The 12,940-nt window shown below is 40.6% G+C and overlaps 3 protein-coding genes and 3 non-coding genes across 6 annotated transcripts; 3 read left to right on the forward strand and 3 right to left on the reverse strand.

Annotated features, from left to right (window-relative positions):
- Window positions 1–121: 121 nt before the first annotated feature.
- Window positions 122–194, reverse strand: trnaf-gaa. Its single transcript has one exon. It is a non-coding gene; the product is annotated as a tRNA-Phe (tRNA).
- Window positions 195–839: 645 nt separating this feature from the next.
- Window positions 840–2,554, reverse strand: LOC122882431 (EBP cholestenol delta-isomerase). The gene is made up of 5 exons (XM_044209786.1): window positions 2,395–2,554; window positions 1,838–2,150; window positions 1,697–1,733; window positions 1,475–1,605; window positions 840–1,357 (listed from the first exon to the last, which is right to left on the reverse strand). The coding sequence occupies exons 2-5, from the start codon at window positions 2,148–2,150 to the stop codon at window positions 1,137–1,139; spliced, it is 702 nt and encodes a 233-aa protein (XP_044065721.1). The 5' UTR covers window positions 2,395–2,554; the 3' UTR covers window positions 840–1,136.
- A 520-nt stretch (window positions 2,555–3,074) lies between these two features.
- trnah-gug lies at window positions 3,075–3,146 on the reverse strand. The gene has a single exon. It is a non-coding gene; the product is annotated as a tRNA-His (tRNA).
- Window positions 3,147–3,613: 467 nt separating this feature from the next.
- trnae-uuc lies at window positions 3,614–3,685 on the forward strand. The gene has a single exon. It is a non-coding gene; the product is annotated as a tRNA-Glu (tRNA).
- Window positions 3,686–3,966: 281 nt separating this feature from the next.
- On the forward strand, window positions 3,967–7,198 carry ccdc115 (coiled-coil domain containing 115). Its single transcript, XM_044209790.1, has 5 exons — window positions 3,967–4,237; window positions 4,761–4,864; window positions 4,984–5,093; window positions 5,191–5,382; window positions 6,756–7,198. Exons 1-5 carry the CDS (start codon window positions 4,118–4,120, stop codon window positions 6,893–6,895), a joined length of 666 nt encoding a protein of 221 aa, XP_044065725.1. The 5' UTR covers window positions 3,967–4,117; the 3' UTR covers window positions 6,896–7,198.
- A 155-nt stretch (window positions 7,199–7,353) lies between these two features.
- Window positions 7,354–12,468, forward strand: si:dkey-109j17.5 (zinc finger BED domain-containing protein 4). The gene is made up of 5 exons (XM_044209738.1): window positions 7,354–8,724; window positions 9,031–9,276; window positions 9,425–9,684; window positions 9,795–10,395; window positions 10,951–12,468. The coding sequence occupies exons 1-5, from the start codon at window positions 8,575–8,577 to the stop codon at window positions 11,791–11,793; spliced, it is 2,100 nt and encodes a 699-aa protein (XP_044065673.1). The 5' UTR covers window positions 7,354–8,574; the 3' UTR covers window positions 11,794–12,468.
- Window positions 12,469–12,940: the final 472 nt, after the last annotated feature.

Genomic DNA, 12,940 nt, shown 5'->3' on the forward strand with positions numbered 1-12,940 from the left:
AAAAGTTGCAAATATTGCAGTTCTTGTAGTCGACCACAAGGTGTCAGGCTTTATTAGTTAATCACATGCAAGCGGTGGTCTATCAACACTGTTATACGGGTCCGTCGTGCTTTGTTCAAAATGCCGAAACCCGGGATCGAACCAGGGACCTTTAGATCTTCAGTCTAACGCTCTCCCAACTGAGCTATTTCGGCGTGAGATCGTTGTACAATATTGACTTTTAAAAAATATTCATGGACATACTCATCGAAAAATATATATACTGCAATTATTTAAATCCACGTGGTGCAAAAACATGCGTATAGAGAGAACGTGGTTATGTCGTAACAAAGACGGAAACTCGTCGAGCTTGGTTTTTAGTTCATAATGTTTGTTCACAATGTACTAGTTAAATATTTTCATCAGTGTTTTCTGTATATTTCTGTTGGGTAAAATAATATTAGATCCATTCTTTAGTAAATAATAATAACATGAAAAAAAGATTAATTTTCATGTTGCGTTAGTTTCGTAGATTAACTCAAATGTTCAAACTATTAGTTGTCATCACTTCCGTAATGAGATGAATGGAAAGAAGGCTGCGCGAAAGGTAAACACATAAGCAGTGATAATGAATCTTTAAGTATGCCTTAAGTGGAGTAAATATACATGTAAGCAAAAAAAAGCAAATACTTCAACCAAATATCTGCATTTAGGTTCTGCGTGAGGGAAGCACTTTATATCACCTAAGGCAGTGTTCAGTCAATTCTTGAAGTTGTGCAAAATATAAACAAAATGAAGATGGTATTGAGAAAACAAATGATTTATTTTGCTTCTCTCCCAGAGAGTCCACAAAGCCAGAACAAAATTCAAAGCTTTATTCTCATATGCACAACGAACAAGTTGATCTTTAAAATGAAATTCTTAGTTTGCTGACAATTATTGGGTATTCAAATTTAAAGGGCACATGATGCAACAGGTACAACATGACCAATCTTAGATGAGGCATGCCCAACTCCAAACAATTAGTCATTTCTTTTGCCTCATCTTTGAACATAGTGTTTTTCAACAACACAAAGTGTATGCTCTCCCCAGTTGTCTTTTCTCTTGAATCTCCTGTATTAATTGTCCTACAGTCCCACAGTCAGTTAGTCCTGTTGTCACTTCCTCTTAGACTTGTGTGACTTTGTGTTGTCAGTGTGTGTCTGGGCCGCTGACAGCTGTCTCCATGCATCCACAATGAGCACCAATGGTATAATGATCCACAGCACATTCATGAACACAAAGTAGAACCAGAAGTAGATTGGGTGTCCCAACTCACTGTGAGCATAACCATCTCTGTGCTCCGTGAAGAAATATAGCACTGCTCCATACAGCTGACCTGCATCAGATTATGTAATGAGACCCATTATGTAAATATGATGAACAACAACTAATTAGATTCAGAGAACTTGCTGACAAGAGAGTGAAGTGAGTGAGTTTTTGTAGACCCTCTTACCTAATGAGATGATGAGTTGCAGAACAAATCTGTAGGGCTTATTAGTTAAAAAGGCAAACACAGCCCAAAAGCTGAAAGGTCCCCATAACCATGCAGTCACAGTCTCCATACAGACAGTGAAGTTATCCGCTCTAGATAAAGAAGAAACATACAGGGTACAATTTGTTACAACTTCTTTTTCATGCCAAAGTTCAACATAGTTATGTGCAAAGATGAACTCACATTACATATCGACTGTCTCCTTTGGAGTACTCTTTCCCTGTGAGAGAAAAGTTTAAAACATATTGACTGAAAAAGCACTTCCAGACTGCACCATCACAGTTTCTACACTTTTCTAAACACGTTTTTCTTGTTTGTACTCACATAGCTGTGACAGGAAGCTCTGGTCTCCTGGAATAATTTCATAATACAGTGAAAACCAGCCCTCAATGACGCCATGGATGAAACCACAAACAGCAAACCAGCACACAGCCAGACGCCTCCATGTCCCCAGCCTGCCGGTGGCCCCTTTCTGGCCGGCGATCAGCCAGGTCACAAGCAGAAACACCCCAGACACAGAAAACAGAAACGCCAGAATCTCTGACATAGATCGGTCATTGGCAACATAGGTGGGAATCAAAAGGTCCCGTGGCCAGTAGGGATGAAGAACTCCAGTTGCTGATGTGGCATCCATCATCTGTTTTAAGAAAGGATGGTCAACAGTCTTCAAAAACATCAATATATTATAGATAATAAGCATAAGTCAGTTTAATTAATGAATGAGCACTCTCTGCCTTGTACTTTATTGCACTGCACTTGCACTGAGTCTATTAAACGTTAGTCATTTATCACAAATTTACAAACTAAGTTATTGGAGGTAAGGTTTTATTCAAAGTGCTCAATAGCAGACAAAAGCAAAAATAAATGTCTTTTGTCCTTACCGGTTATGCTACCAAAATGAGTGTCCAGTCGCACAGTTTAACCTCTGTATTGAGTAAAGATATTAGAAAATATGAATATCTTGAAGATGCAATATCTAGCTGACTAACTACATGCCATATCAGTGCAGACAAACTCAAACCCGGAACCTGCTAGAGAAGGGGGCGGTTACTTGTGATTACAAAGACCAATCAGACGATCGTATGCGTGGAGCTAGCAGCACATGCGATCTGCTGGCTCGTTGATTTGCTCTTCATCTCGGAACATGGACGTTGTCGTTGACAACCACCAATGACATTGTGTGTCACTCCAAAAGACCGTCCCCTCTTTTCATGTCAAAGATATACAATATTTCAACAGTTGGTGGTGGTGAAGGGTGTTAATTAGTTACAGCACTTTATGTAAATATATTGCATTTGAAAATAAACGTTTTTACAAGAAACTATTTCTAGCATAGACCTTTCACTTTGGTGTGGCTGTAGGAGACCCCAGAGCACTATGCAGAAATTAGTGAAAGCAAAATCTAGTTAACATAGTAGTTAAATATATGCAGGTATAATGTGCAACGTATCCATTGGATATCTGAGGATCAATGTGACTAAACCATATCAAACGGTCGCAATATCTTCTTTGTGAGAAAAAGTAAAACTTTTCCTCCCAAGCCGTGTCAGGGATTTATCCCTGCCGTGACCCGGATTCGAACCGGGGTTGCTGCGGCCACAACGCAGAGTACTAACCACTATACGATCACGGCGAGCTACTGGGAGTCATGCTCCCCACTCTCACGGCAGGCTTTATGAAGCTGTCGGGACCGGGACAATCTTTCACATGTTAATATAACTTTATCTCAGTAAATAGCGATCTACCGTCAGCTAGTCGGAATAACCAATGTTTCGACTGGTGTGCTACAGATTCACTGGTTAGTTCGTTAGCAAGCTAACGTTACATTAGTGACTGACGTCATGACTAACGTTAACGTTTATTTTTTTTACGTGGAGAGCAGCTTCACTGTAATTTTTACCTCGCTGTTTGAAAAAATGGCTAATGTCAAAGTCAGGCAGGATTTGTACATTACATTGTTGCGCCTGTAACCTTACATTATACTTCGTACTAAAGTTAAATTGAAGTTTCTGTGAAAGGTGAATGGGAATGGTAAGTGTCATGAAGTCATCATGAGAACGTCGATTGATTAGAAATTGATTATGAGTTGTTGTTTATCAGTCCCATATGGTCTAGCGGTTAGGATTCCTGGTTTTCACCCAGGCGGCCCGGGTTCGACTCCCGGTATGGGAACTTGTTTTTGCACCCACCTCTTATAAAGGTAAATACTTTATGAGCATATTTCTGTAATATCATTACAAACAAAAAATAATAGTGACGACAATATGCGTGCAGGATAAACTGTTTGTCATGTAGGTTATTTGCAGATATACAGCTTGCTTTGTTAGTATTGGTTGCTATGACAATACTAAGAAATTACTTCAAATGTTCTGATATTACACCTTCAAAACTGCTTTTGTTGTTTTACTGCAATGGGTATAAGGCAAATTGACATGTGATGTTAAACACGTGACGTCATGTGTCACATGATGCTACACGGAAGCAGTCAACGTCTGTTGTACTCGGAATAGGTCAATATTTTAACGTTGAACGGCTGATTTCTAGTAGAAACGACGGCGGTAAAGACTGTATGAGAAAGTACTTGAGCTAATACAAAAAGTCGACATGGTTGTGTCAGAAATGGAGGAATCTTCTCTGTTACTGGACGAAAAGCTGCTTCGTTTCATGGACCAGCTGGAGTTACTGGAGGAGAAACGAGCCACTCTCAACTCTCTCATAGAGCAGGTAGCAAAATTTGGGTGATTGATTTAATGTTTGCCAAAAAAATCCTAGTTTAGCCTCTCAAATGTAAGGATTTACTTGGGTTTTTTGTAGTATTCTAGGCTGTTAAGCTGAATATCTTTGTACTATTGATCAGACAAAACAAGAAATTTGAATATCTTTGTACTATTGATCAGACAAAACAAGAAATTTGACTGTCAGCTTGGGCTCTGGGAAATTACCATGGGCAATTTTTCACTATTTTGCAGCATTTTTCTTAACCAATCAATTGAGAAAATAAGCGTCAAATTAATAGATGATGAAAATATTTGCTAGTTACAGCCCTAATGTATACTTTATAAACAGGAAGAATTCTTCCTAGAACAACCAACATTAACCCTGCCTAAGTTGTTTTTCAAATGTATGTGCATGTACACATCACACTGCTTTTTTTTTTTTATAATTGAAGGCTTGTATACAGGTGTCCTGTGTTCAGTGACTTTAGCACCTATGTATAATGTAAAGTTACCATTTCGTGTGCCCACAGGGATGGTTTTCCATTTCCAAGGCTCGATATTCCATGGGAAACAAACACGTCTCTGCACTTCAGTATGCGAGTGAGATAGTGCCACTGGTCTGTGTTCATGCTAGGTGAGGAATAAGACAGGTTTCACGGAAATGAATGCTCCCAGGTAAATTGTTGTCCACTGGAATTCAACAACTGTCAATTTAAAAAAAAAAAAAGGATGACTTTGATTTATGTGTTACAGAACACTGGACAATGATGAGGTGGATTTCTGCACAGAAAGGGTTAAACAAAAGGATAGTAATGAAGCTGAAAAAGATGCGAGGTCAATAGAGGACATTGGCCCTCAAGAAGGTGAGTCTGCCATAGTCCATGTGGTGTTAGAAAAGGAATGTTTACATTTACCATAAAGTAATACATTTTTTATTTGTTAAATGATGTGGTTTCATAGGTGTCAGGAGAAGAATCAATCCAAAGAAGGATATGACAGAGAAAGAGGCAAGTGAAGAAGCAAGTAGTGAGAAAGCTCCTGAAGTAAATCCAGCAAGAAAAAGTGACCAGAATCCTCAGCAAGATCCACTGAAATGGTTTGGGATTTTGGTGCCTCAAAGTCTTAAACAAGCACAGTCGTCATTCAAGCAAGGTATGATGTTACATTTCCAAAAAAGTCTGCTTTGGTTTCAACAAAACGTATGGAGCATTTGAAAAACATACTGCAAATATAGAAAACTACCAAATACAGAAGCACACTTAAGTTGACTACCTGTCAACGATGTTGGAAAAAGGGCTAAGTGATGCATGATTCAGATATTATTGCAGATATTTGCTATACACTTGGCGTTAACCTTACTAGCCTCCCAATTCAAATAAACTGACGAAATACAAACTATTTACAAGTTCTATGGGATATAGGCTAACCTAGCATGTATCACATTAAGTCATTGAGTAATTAACTCCATGAGCCACAAACCATGACAACTATTTGCATGTCTGAGCATGTTCATTGGTTTTTAGTGTGACCTGGAAACATATGTTTTGCTTTGCGAAACTTGGCAGATTTTATGTATTTGGTTGGGTTCTCTATATTTGTAGAATTTTTTGTTATGCTGCATACAGTATGTGTTATCAGATTGGTGAAGATGCTTTCTTCATTTGCTTGTGTTTCGTCTATTTGAATGTGTTTTCTTTAGTTGCAGTGTGTTGAGCTCTCAGGGCCACATTGGCTTCTTGAATATTTTCAGCACGTGGGATTCTTCTATAGAGTGTGTGTGTATGTATGTATGTATGTATATATATATATATATATATATATATATATATATATATATATATATATATATATATATATAGTATAATATAAGTGCATGTGTATACTCACTACAATAGCCATATGGATATAGATATTATTGGATAGATAAATAAGCTTAAATATTTTTGTCCTGCTGCCAAAGATTATGTCATTTAAAGGTGGGGTATACGATTCTGGAGAAATCCAATACAATGACAAATACCATGATATAGAGCAAACAATGAAACAGCAAGTAATGTTAATAATCTTAGCTAGGTTGCGGGTTAGCAAACTGTCGTTACATTTGCTGCTGCAAAGCTAACAGCCAGAGAGGACGAGATGTTTCCCAGAGCCAGCACACCAGCTCCAGACAGTGATACTCACAGAACGGACAGCTAGCGATCGGTGAGGAGATATTCACTGAATTTGATTAGAATCGCATACTCCACCTTTAATTGGACAATGTGAAATAATACATACAAATTTAACATTAGATGAAAAGCACTTTATTTATGGGCAACTGTAAAGTGTACAAAAAATCCAACCCACATTTGGCAGGAGTATCATGTCATATGTAGGTTGGGTAAGAACATTGTAATTTTATTGGTGACAACGGTATTTTTATGCATGTGTGCAAGATGATGCCTCTGACACAGTTCTTAGTGTACTACTGCTAAGTCCCTTTTCTCATTCTTCATCTTCCCTCCTTTTTTTCTGTTATATTACAGTAATAGAGCTGTCAGCTGAGATTGCAACCCTTCAGACTGCCGTTTTGAACACCAGACAGGAGCTGAAGCACAGCATGGAAGACAAATATATTGTCCAGGAGAAAGCCAGAGTAGCCCAGTTGGACAAGGTGGCAGACTAAATAACTCTATCGGCTGATCTACGTAGAGGCTGGCGATGATCTGAGAAGAGCCTGTGGCCACAGAGAGTGACAGATTGGAGTCAGTAGATTATGCTTCAGGGCCAATTAAACTCAACAGTGATCCTCCAGGTGGATTTTGAAGTGGAGATGTAGCAGTTCCTACTCGATGATTAATTGGTAATAGATGATGTTTGATCTTGTGCCATTTTGACTGTCTCACTGATAAATGTGTGGCCTGTTTGAGATGGATGTGTTTGTGAATGCTGTCTTTGAGGATTTACTCAATAAAATCTGTGTCGTAGAGTGTTAAGATTCATTTATAAATATAAACAGAACCTGTTTGAATCTTTTTGATAAATGATTGTTACCAATTTCCCATAAGCCATCCTTTATAATGGATTTATAAGTTGCAATTAATGGCTGTATTAATTATAAATATTTTACTAATACATTATAGATCAATTAGAAGCCATTAATAAGAACCAGTTGTAGGTTGCCAGGTTGAGAAAAAATCCTCTGACTGGTTTAAATTTGTTTTATTTGGTAATAATAATGCTGTTATACATTTTGGTAATCCATTTATAAATGCTAAGTAAGTTGTTAATAATAAATATATTGTGGTCCAAATCCTCTGCAGCCCATTCCAGAAAGTAAATAATCAAACATATTGATTAGCACATTGATCAATAATAAAACATATATTTTTTGTGTTTATGTTTACTTGTTGATTTTATTTATCTCTGTGGCTTTTTATTTTTCTGTGTAAAGCACTTTGTTATATTGGTGCTGTGCACACAAACTTTATGATTATTATACGGTTTGCTCAGTAAGGGTATTTTTCACAACCTGGCAACCCAAATGTTCTTAATGGCTTATAACTGATTTGAAAAGCATTGGTAAATGACTTATTAACCATGAATAAATCCATTACATACAACTACTTAACTCCTTATAAGGAGGCCTTTTTAGAGAGTGGCATCAAATTGTCTTTCATGTAATATTTGTATTCTGCTGTTTTCCCCTAAAGAATTTAATAATCGTAAAATAAAAATAAATAATTGAATGTTGAATTTTGAGTCGCTGCTACTCAATTAGTCTTAACTCCAAATCGTATTGCAAGTGTTATATCAGAGGAAAACAGCGTCCTCTTATAATAACGACATGATCATAATTGAAAACATTTGATCGAGCGCCACCACCCTCAGATCCAAGCAGCTTTACTGGGGACAGCCGAACATTACCGGGAACTGTCGAAACGGAAAACGAAACTCCCGTTTAATGTGTGCACTTCCTGGTCCAATTATAACACTGTCTGTATGCCTCCATGAAACACACCGCTCTGCCTCCTCTTCACTTGCGTCCGAACGACGGATGGGAACGCAGAAACAACGGATGTAGCCTCATATTATTATTTATGTTTCCAGACACCCGCAGCAGCCCGTGCGGCCTGATTGTGGCCGATTTCGTACGTGCAAGCGACGCAACTCCTGTTTGGAATAAAATTTTCTTTTGTCTGCGCAACTGGAAGCAACATTTTTTGATGTGTGATTAGGGATTGATAAGTAAACAAGTCGGCCTGCTCTCATGATTAGAGGCGAGGTGAGATTGATACCTCAGACTCTCATTGTCCTTGATCGCAAGTTGATTTTTACTTCGGAGCAGAGGAACTGTGGGCTTCAATGGCGTCAGTTTCGAAGGTGTCTATTCTGGATTACTTTAATATTGTGTTTGAAGGTGAAAATGGCAAAATCGAGTCCAACTGCAAGGCTTGTGGTACCAGAATCCAGGCGAAGCGGAGCGTCACGTCCAACTTCGTAACGCATCTCAAGGTAATGATTTCAAAATAAAATGTGTATCCTTGTTAACATGGAGGGACAAATCATCTACTCTTATTCTTAGTCTTGTGAAACAGCTGGCCATACAGCATCTTTTTATGTATACTACACAGTGTCAGCTATAGCTACATCTGACTGTGAAGACTGTTGCATTTCTGCAAGGGAGGATTTACCCATACTGTATCCTCTTCCACAGATATTAAAACAAGGCAGTGTGGTGTAGAGCTATACACACCTAAACAGTGAATTAACTATTCTGCCTGTAAACCAATAGCCTAACACTGTCTCTCTCCCATTCAGCGAAAGCACCAGGCTATGTATGATGACTTTGTGAAAAGGAAGGATATGAAGAGAGAGGGTTACTCCTCTGCTTCCCTGCATAGTTTCACCACCAATGGAGGGAATACCCGCTTCACTCTCCCCATCAGTACTGGAGTGGGAGCAGGAGGAGGAGGAGGTGTCGGAGGAATGGGAACTCTGGAGGGAGGAGTAGGAGGAGGCTCTGGAGGAGGGGTGACCAAGTTTGACAGACATGACCCACGTCAGGTGTGTGTTATAGTCCATCATCGCTTGAGATGCAAAAAACCAAGCTGCTATTTATGAAATCCTACAAGTGTTACATTATTTAATGTGGCATTGCGATGAAATCATTTGCTATAATAAGGGTCATTTATGTTGGTTTTTGTCACCATAGGTTCTGATCTCAGAGGCTATAGCTAAGATGATCGTGCGTGATCTGCAGCCAGTGTCCATAGTGGAAAATCAAGGCTTCAGAGAGCTGCTTCAGCTCCTGGAGCCACGTTACACTCCTGAGCGCCAGCACTACATCCAGAGCCAGCTCCTCCCAGCCTACGCCTACCAGGCCCAGCTAGCAACCCGTCAGGCCCTGGCCTCAACGCACGCCCTCAGTCTCAGCCTGGATCTCTGGAGGGGCTTAACTGGAGCCACTTCAGGGTAAGGAGGTAAAATCAACCAAAAACGACATGATTCCCACTTGGTTTGATTCCATCACTGATGAGTCCACTTCTCTCTCTCTCTCTCTCTCTCTCTCTCTCTCTCTGTAGGTACCTTGGTGTCACCTGCCATTTTCTTACATCTGATTGGCAGATGCGTTCCGCTCTCCTGGCGTGTCTTCCCCTGACCGGGGGCAGCTCAGGGAATCGTGTGCTTTCAGAATTTGATGAAGTATGTCAATCTCATGGCGTGTCAGGGAGAGCATTTCGTGTTGTTGCGGACCCTTTCTTGGTAACAACAACAGTAAAGCCATGTTGTCTTCCTGGTTTCCTGGTTTCACCTCTGCTCGCTACTGGGCAAAGCGAAGATGATGAAGAAGAGGCAGACAATAGTAACAATGTGGAGGAAGGGATCAGGAATGGCCATGGTGACGGTGGAGAGGAAGGAGAATGGGAGAACTCGTGGGAGCAGGGTCTGGGTGTTTGTCGGGTGGACTGTTTCTCTCGCTCTCTTGAACAGTGTGTCAGTGACGGGTTACGCTCCTGTCCACAGCTCTCTTCCACACTGGCCAAGGCTGCCTGTTTCTATAACTACATTACCTCTGCTGTTCCACCTGAGAAACTTAACCAGGTGTTTGATGGTCCTGGGTTGATCATGGGGGGACCAGGAAATACCCCTCCTGCAGCAAGAGACTGGGCTGCACAGCTTAAGGTATGTAATATTACAAAGTCATATATAGTGCACAGGTCGCACTTTACTTTAACTCCCCCCATTTATAAGCAGTATATAGACAATACATTATTTATAAACACTATAATGTACTTGTAAGCAGATATAGGGGTGTTTTTAAGTGGTCATTAATGTATGTCAACAATTTTATGAAGATATATTTTATATGATTAAAACTATATTGTATTATATTGTCAATCACCATTTGCACCAGTTATCGAGGTTTCACAGAAGTAGTTATTGTGACAAATACATTAATAAACACATATCCCGATATCTGCTTGCAACTACATTATAGTGTCTTTTAAGCCATGAATTAGTTGTTTATATACTGCTTATTAATGCTAAATAGGGGGCTTAAAATAAAGTGTTAGCGGTATGCAGTGTGTCCATAATAACATTCATTTCATGATTATGTAGCTGTTTCAGCAAGATTTATGTAATGAGACTGAGAAATGCGAGCATTTCTGCAAAGACAAAATCAAGTGTTTCCATAGTTTTTAAAATGTTTATTTTTCTGTTTCATTTGTGGTGCAGGTACTTCGGCGGCTGCTGGATTCAGTGGAGTTCCTGGAGGAGATGAGTGGTCCGGGGGAGCTGGCGCTGGGTGGATCAGAGAGAGCCCGGCTGAGAGAGCTCACTGACACTTTGGAGCCCTTCACTGAGGCCTGGGACATGGTGCATGGGGACAGACAGGCAGACATCCAGATAGACAGACATGTGTCCATCAGCCTGGCTCTGCCGTGCGTTCTGGGCCTTCGGAAGCATCTCTCTGAGACCTCAACCCCCCACTGCCCCTCTCTCCTGGTGGGCCTCAGCCAGGCAGTAGAGAGTCGGCTGGCCCCTCTCCTGGAGGACCCTCTCTACATCACTGCCACCACCTTGGACCCCCAGTTCAAGCTCACTTGGAGCAGCAACCCTGACTGGCACAGACAAGTTCTCATAGAGGAGTTATCCAAACATTCCACTGCCTCCAGACACACAGACCCCAACACAGACCTACATGCTCAATCCCAGACCCCTCCTGCCCCTGCTCCATCGCCTGTCTCCTCACTTTCTCGGCCCTGTAAGCTGTTCTCTTTCATCAAGCAGAGACCCACAACACAGGCCAAGAGCCTAGAGCAGGAGTTGGCCATCTACCTACGAGAGGAACCCACAGATGAAGAGGCTTTGCATTACTGGCGGCGTAAAGCAATTGACTTTCCTCTGCTTGCCCAGGTGGCTAAGAGGGCGTTTACCATACCTGCTTGTGGCACTGTAGTGGAGAGCATTTTCACTACTGCTGGGCACTGTCTGGGGCCAGAGAGAGGCCGTGTCTTACCAAAGAACCTGGAAACGCTCATCTACCTCAAAGCCAACTACAGATTATTATGGACTTAAAGCTAAGAGTCAAGCATTTCTTTTACTTAAATAGCAACTGAAGGCTTTATACCTGTAATAAAGTTACTTCTTGGATACTAACCTTTGTTCCTCTCTAAGGAAACTGAGCTAGCAACATAACAAAGTCCTCATACTACACATCATTTGACATGAGATGGAATGAATTATCCAGAATTTCAGAGCCGAGGCTCAGTTTCCATTCTTAAGAAGGGTTTTCCAGACTGCAGTAGGTGCGGATTGCTGCATACGGACTATCATACCGCATGCTGTGGACCAAGGGAACTAGAAGCAGATCAATACAAAAGCATTTACTTTGACATTATTTTGCCTGATCAGGGTCTCCAGACAACCACAAGACAACAAATCCCCCACTCTCTATCCTCCCACCCCCAAAGACAGCTTGTGTCTGTACCAACATTGATATGCCAACAATAACCAAATGGTCAATTATTACATACTGTTGTATATGATTTTTTTTCACTGATATACAATAATCCTAGAGGTTGTGACTAATGCATTGGATGTTGTTTTTGAAGGAAGGCATCAGCTGCTAAAGAATATGTCAGTGCATCATCCACTTATTCTTTTTTCTTTTCTCTGTATGTATGCCTCATCATTGGGACATCATAATAAATGAGTTTCACTTCCCCAATGCAGAGGTGTGTGCAGTTTGCAGATGTGAGTGCATGTGTATCAAATTTTTTACCCTAATTCATTTAAATTTTCCTCTACCAGTCCTTTATGACTCCACTAGTGCTCTTTCAGAGTGGAGGTCAATTCAATTTAATTTTCTTTATCCCCGCCTTTTTTCAATTTCATGTCCAATTCTACTTCTGAACTTTTAGGTACTGACCCTGCTTCTGCCCCAAACTAGCAGAGGATGTGTGCATGTAGCACAACAGAGGCTTTTGCTTTGTCTGACATCACTGAAATATTTTGAATCCGCTTTGCAGGGCATCGCTATGAAGGAGAAACTGTGAGTGTTGCAGTGCATGTTTGCCTTCATTCCGGGACTCTGTTACTCTGGGCTGGGCCAATGGGGAGGCACGGTAATTGCATGTAATTCCATTACAGTTAAATTTGAGTCAGCAGGAAGGCAGCAGTCACATCCTACACAGTCCTTCCTCCAGAGCCAACTGGGCTCACA

The sequence above is a fragment of the Siniperca chuatsi genome, linkage group LG10, assembly GCF_020085105.1.
Source record: "Siniperca chuatsi isolate FFG_IHB_CAS linkage group LG10, ASM2008510v1, whole genome shotgun sequence".
Taxonomy (NCBI): Eukaryota; Metazoa; Chordata; class Actinopteri; order Centrarchiformes; family Sinipercidae; genus Siniperca; species Siniperca chuatsi.

Coding starts and splice junctions, on each gene's coding strand:
- LOC122882431 (XM_044209786.1), bottom strand. CDS start 2,150: ATGATGGATGCCACATCAGCAACTGGAGTTCTTCATCCCTACTGGCCA. Junction 1,734..1,837: donor GAGCTTCCTGTCACAGCTAT/GTGAGTACAAAC, acceptor TTTCTCTCACAG/GGAAAGAGTACTCCAAAGGA. Junction 1,606..1,696: donor GGAGACAGTCGATATGTAAT/GTGAGTTCATCT, acceptor TTCTTTATCTAG/AGCGGATAACTTCACTGTCT.
- ccdc115 (XM_044209790.1), top strand. CDS start 4,118: ATGGTTGTGTCAGAAATGGAGGAATCTTCTCTGTTACTGGACGAAAAG. Junction 4,238..4,760: donor TCAACTCTCTCATAGAGCAG/GTAGCAAAATTT, acceptor GTGTGCCCACAG/GGATGGTTTTCCATTTCCAA. Junction 4,865..4,983: donor CTGGTCTGTGTTCATGCTAG/GTGAGGAATAAG, acceptor TATGTGTTACAG/AACACTGGACAATGATGAGG.
- si:dkey-109j17.5 (XM_044209738.1), top strand. CDS start 8,575: ATGGCGTCAGTTTCGAAGGTGTCTATTCTGGATTACTTTAATATTGTG. Junction 8,725..9,030: donor ACTTCGTAACGCATCTCAAG/GTAATGATTTCA, acceptor TCTCCCATTCAG/CGAAAGCACCAGGCTATGTA. Junction 9,277..9,424: donor ACAGACATGACCCACGTCAG/GTGTGTGTTATA, acceptor TTGTCACCATAG/GTTCTGATCTCAGAGGCTAT.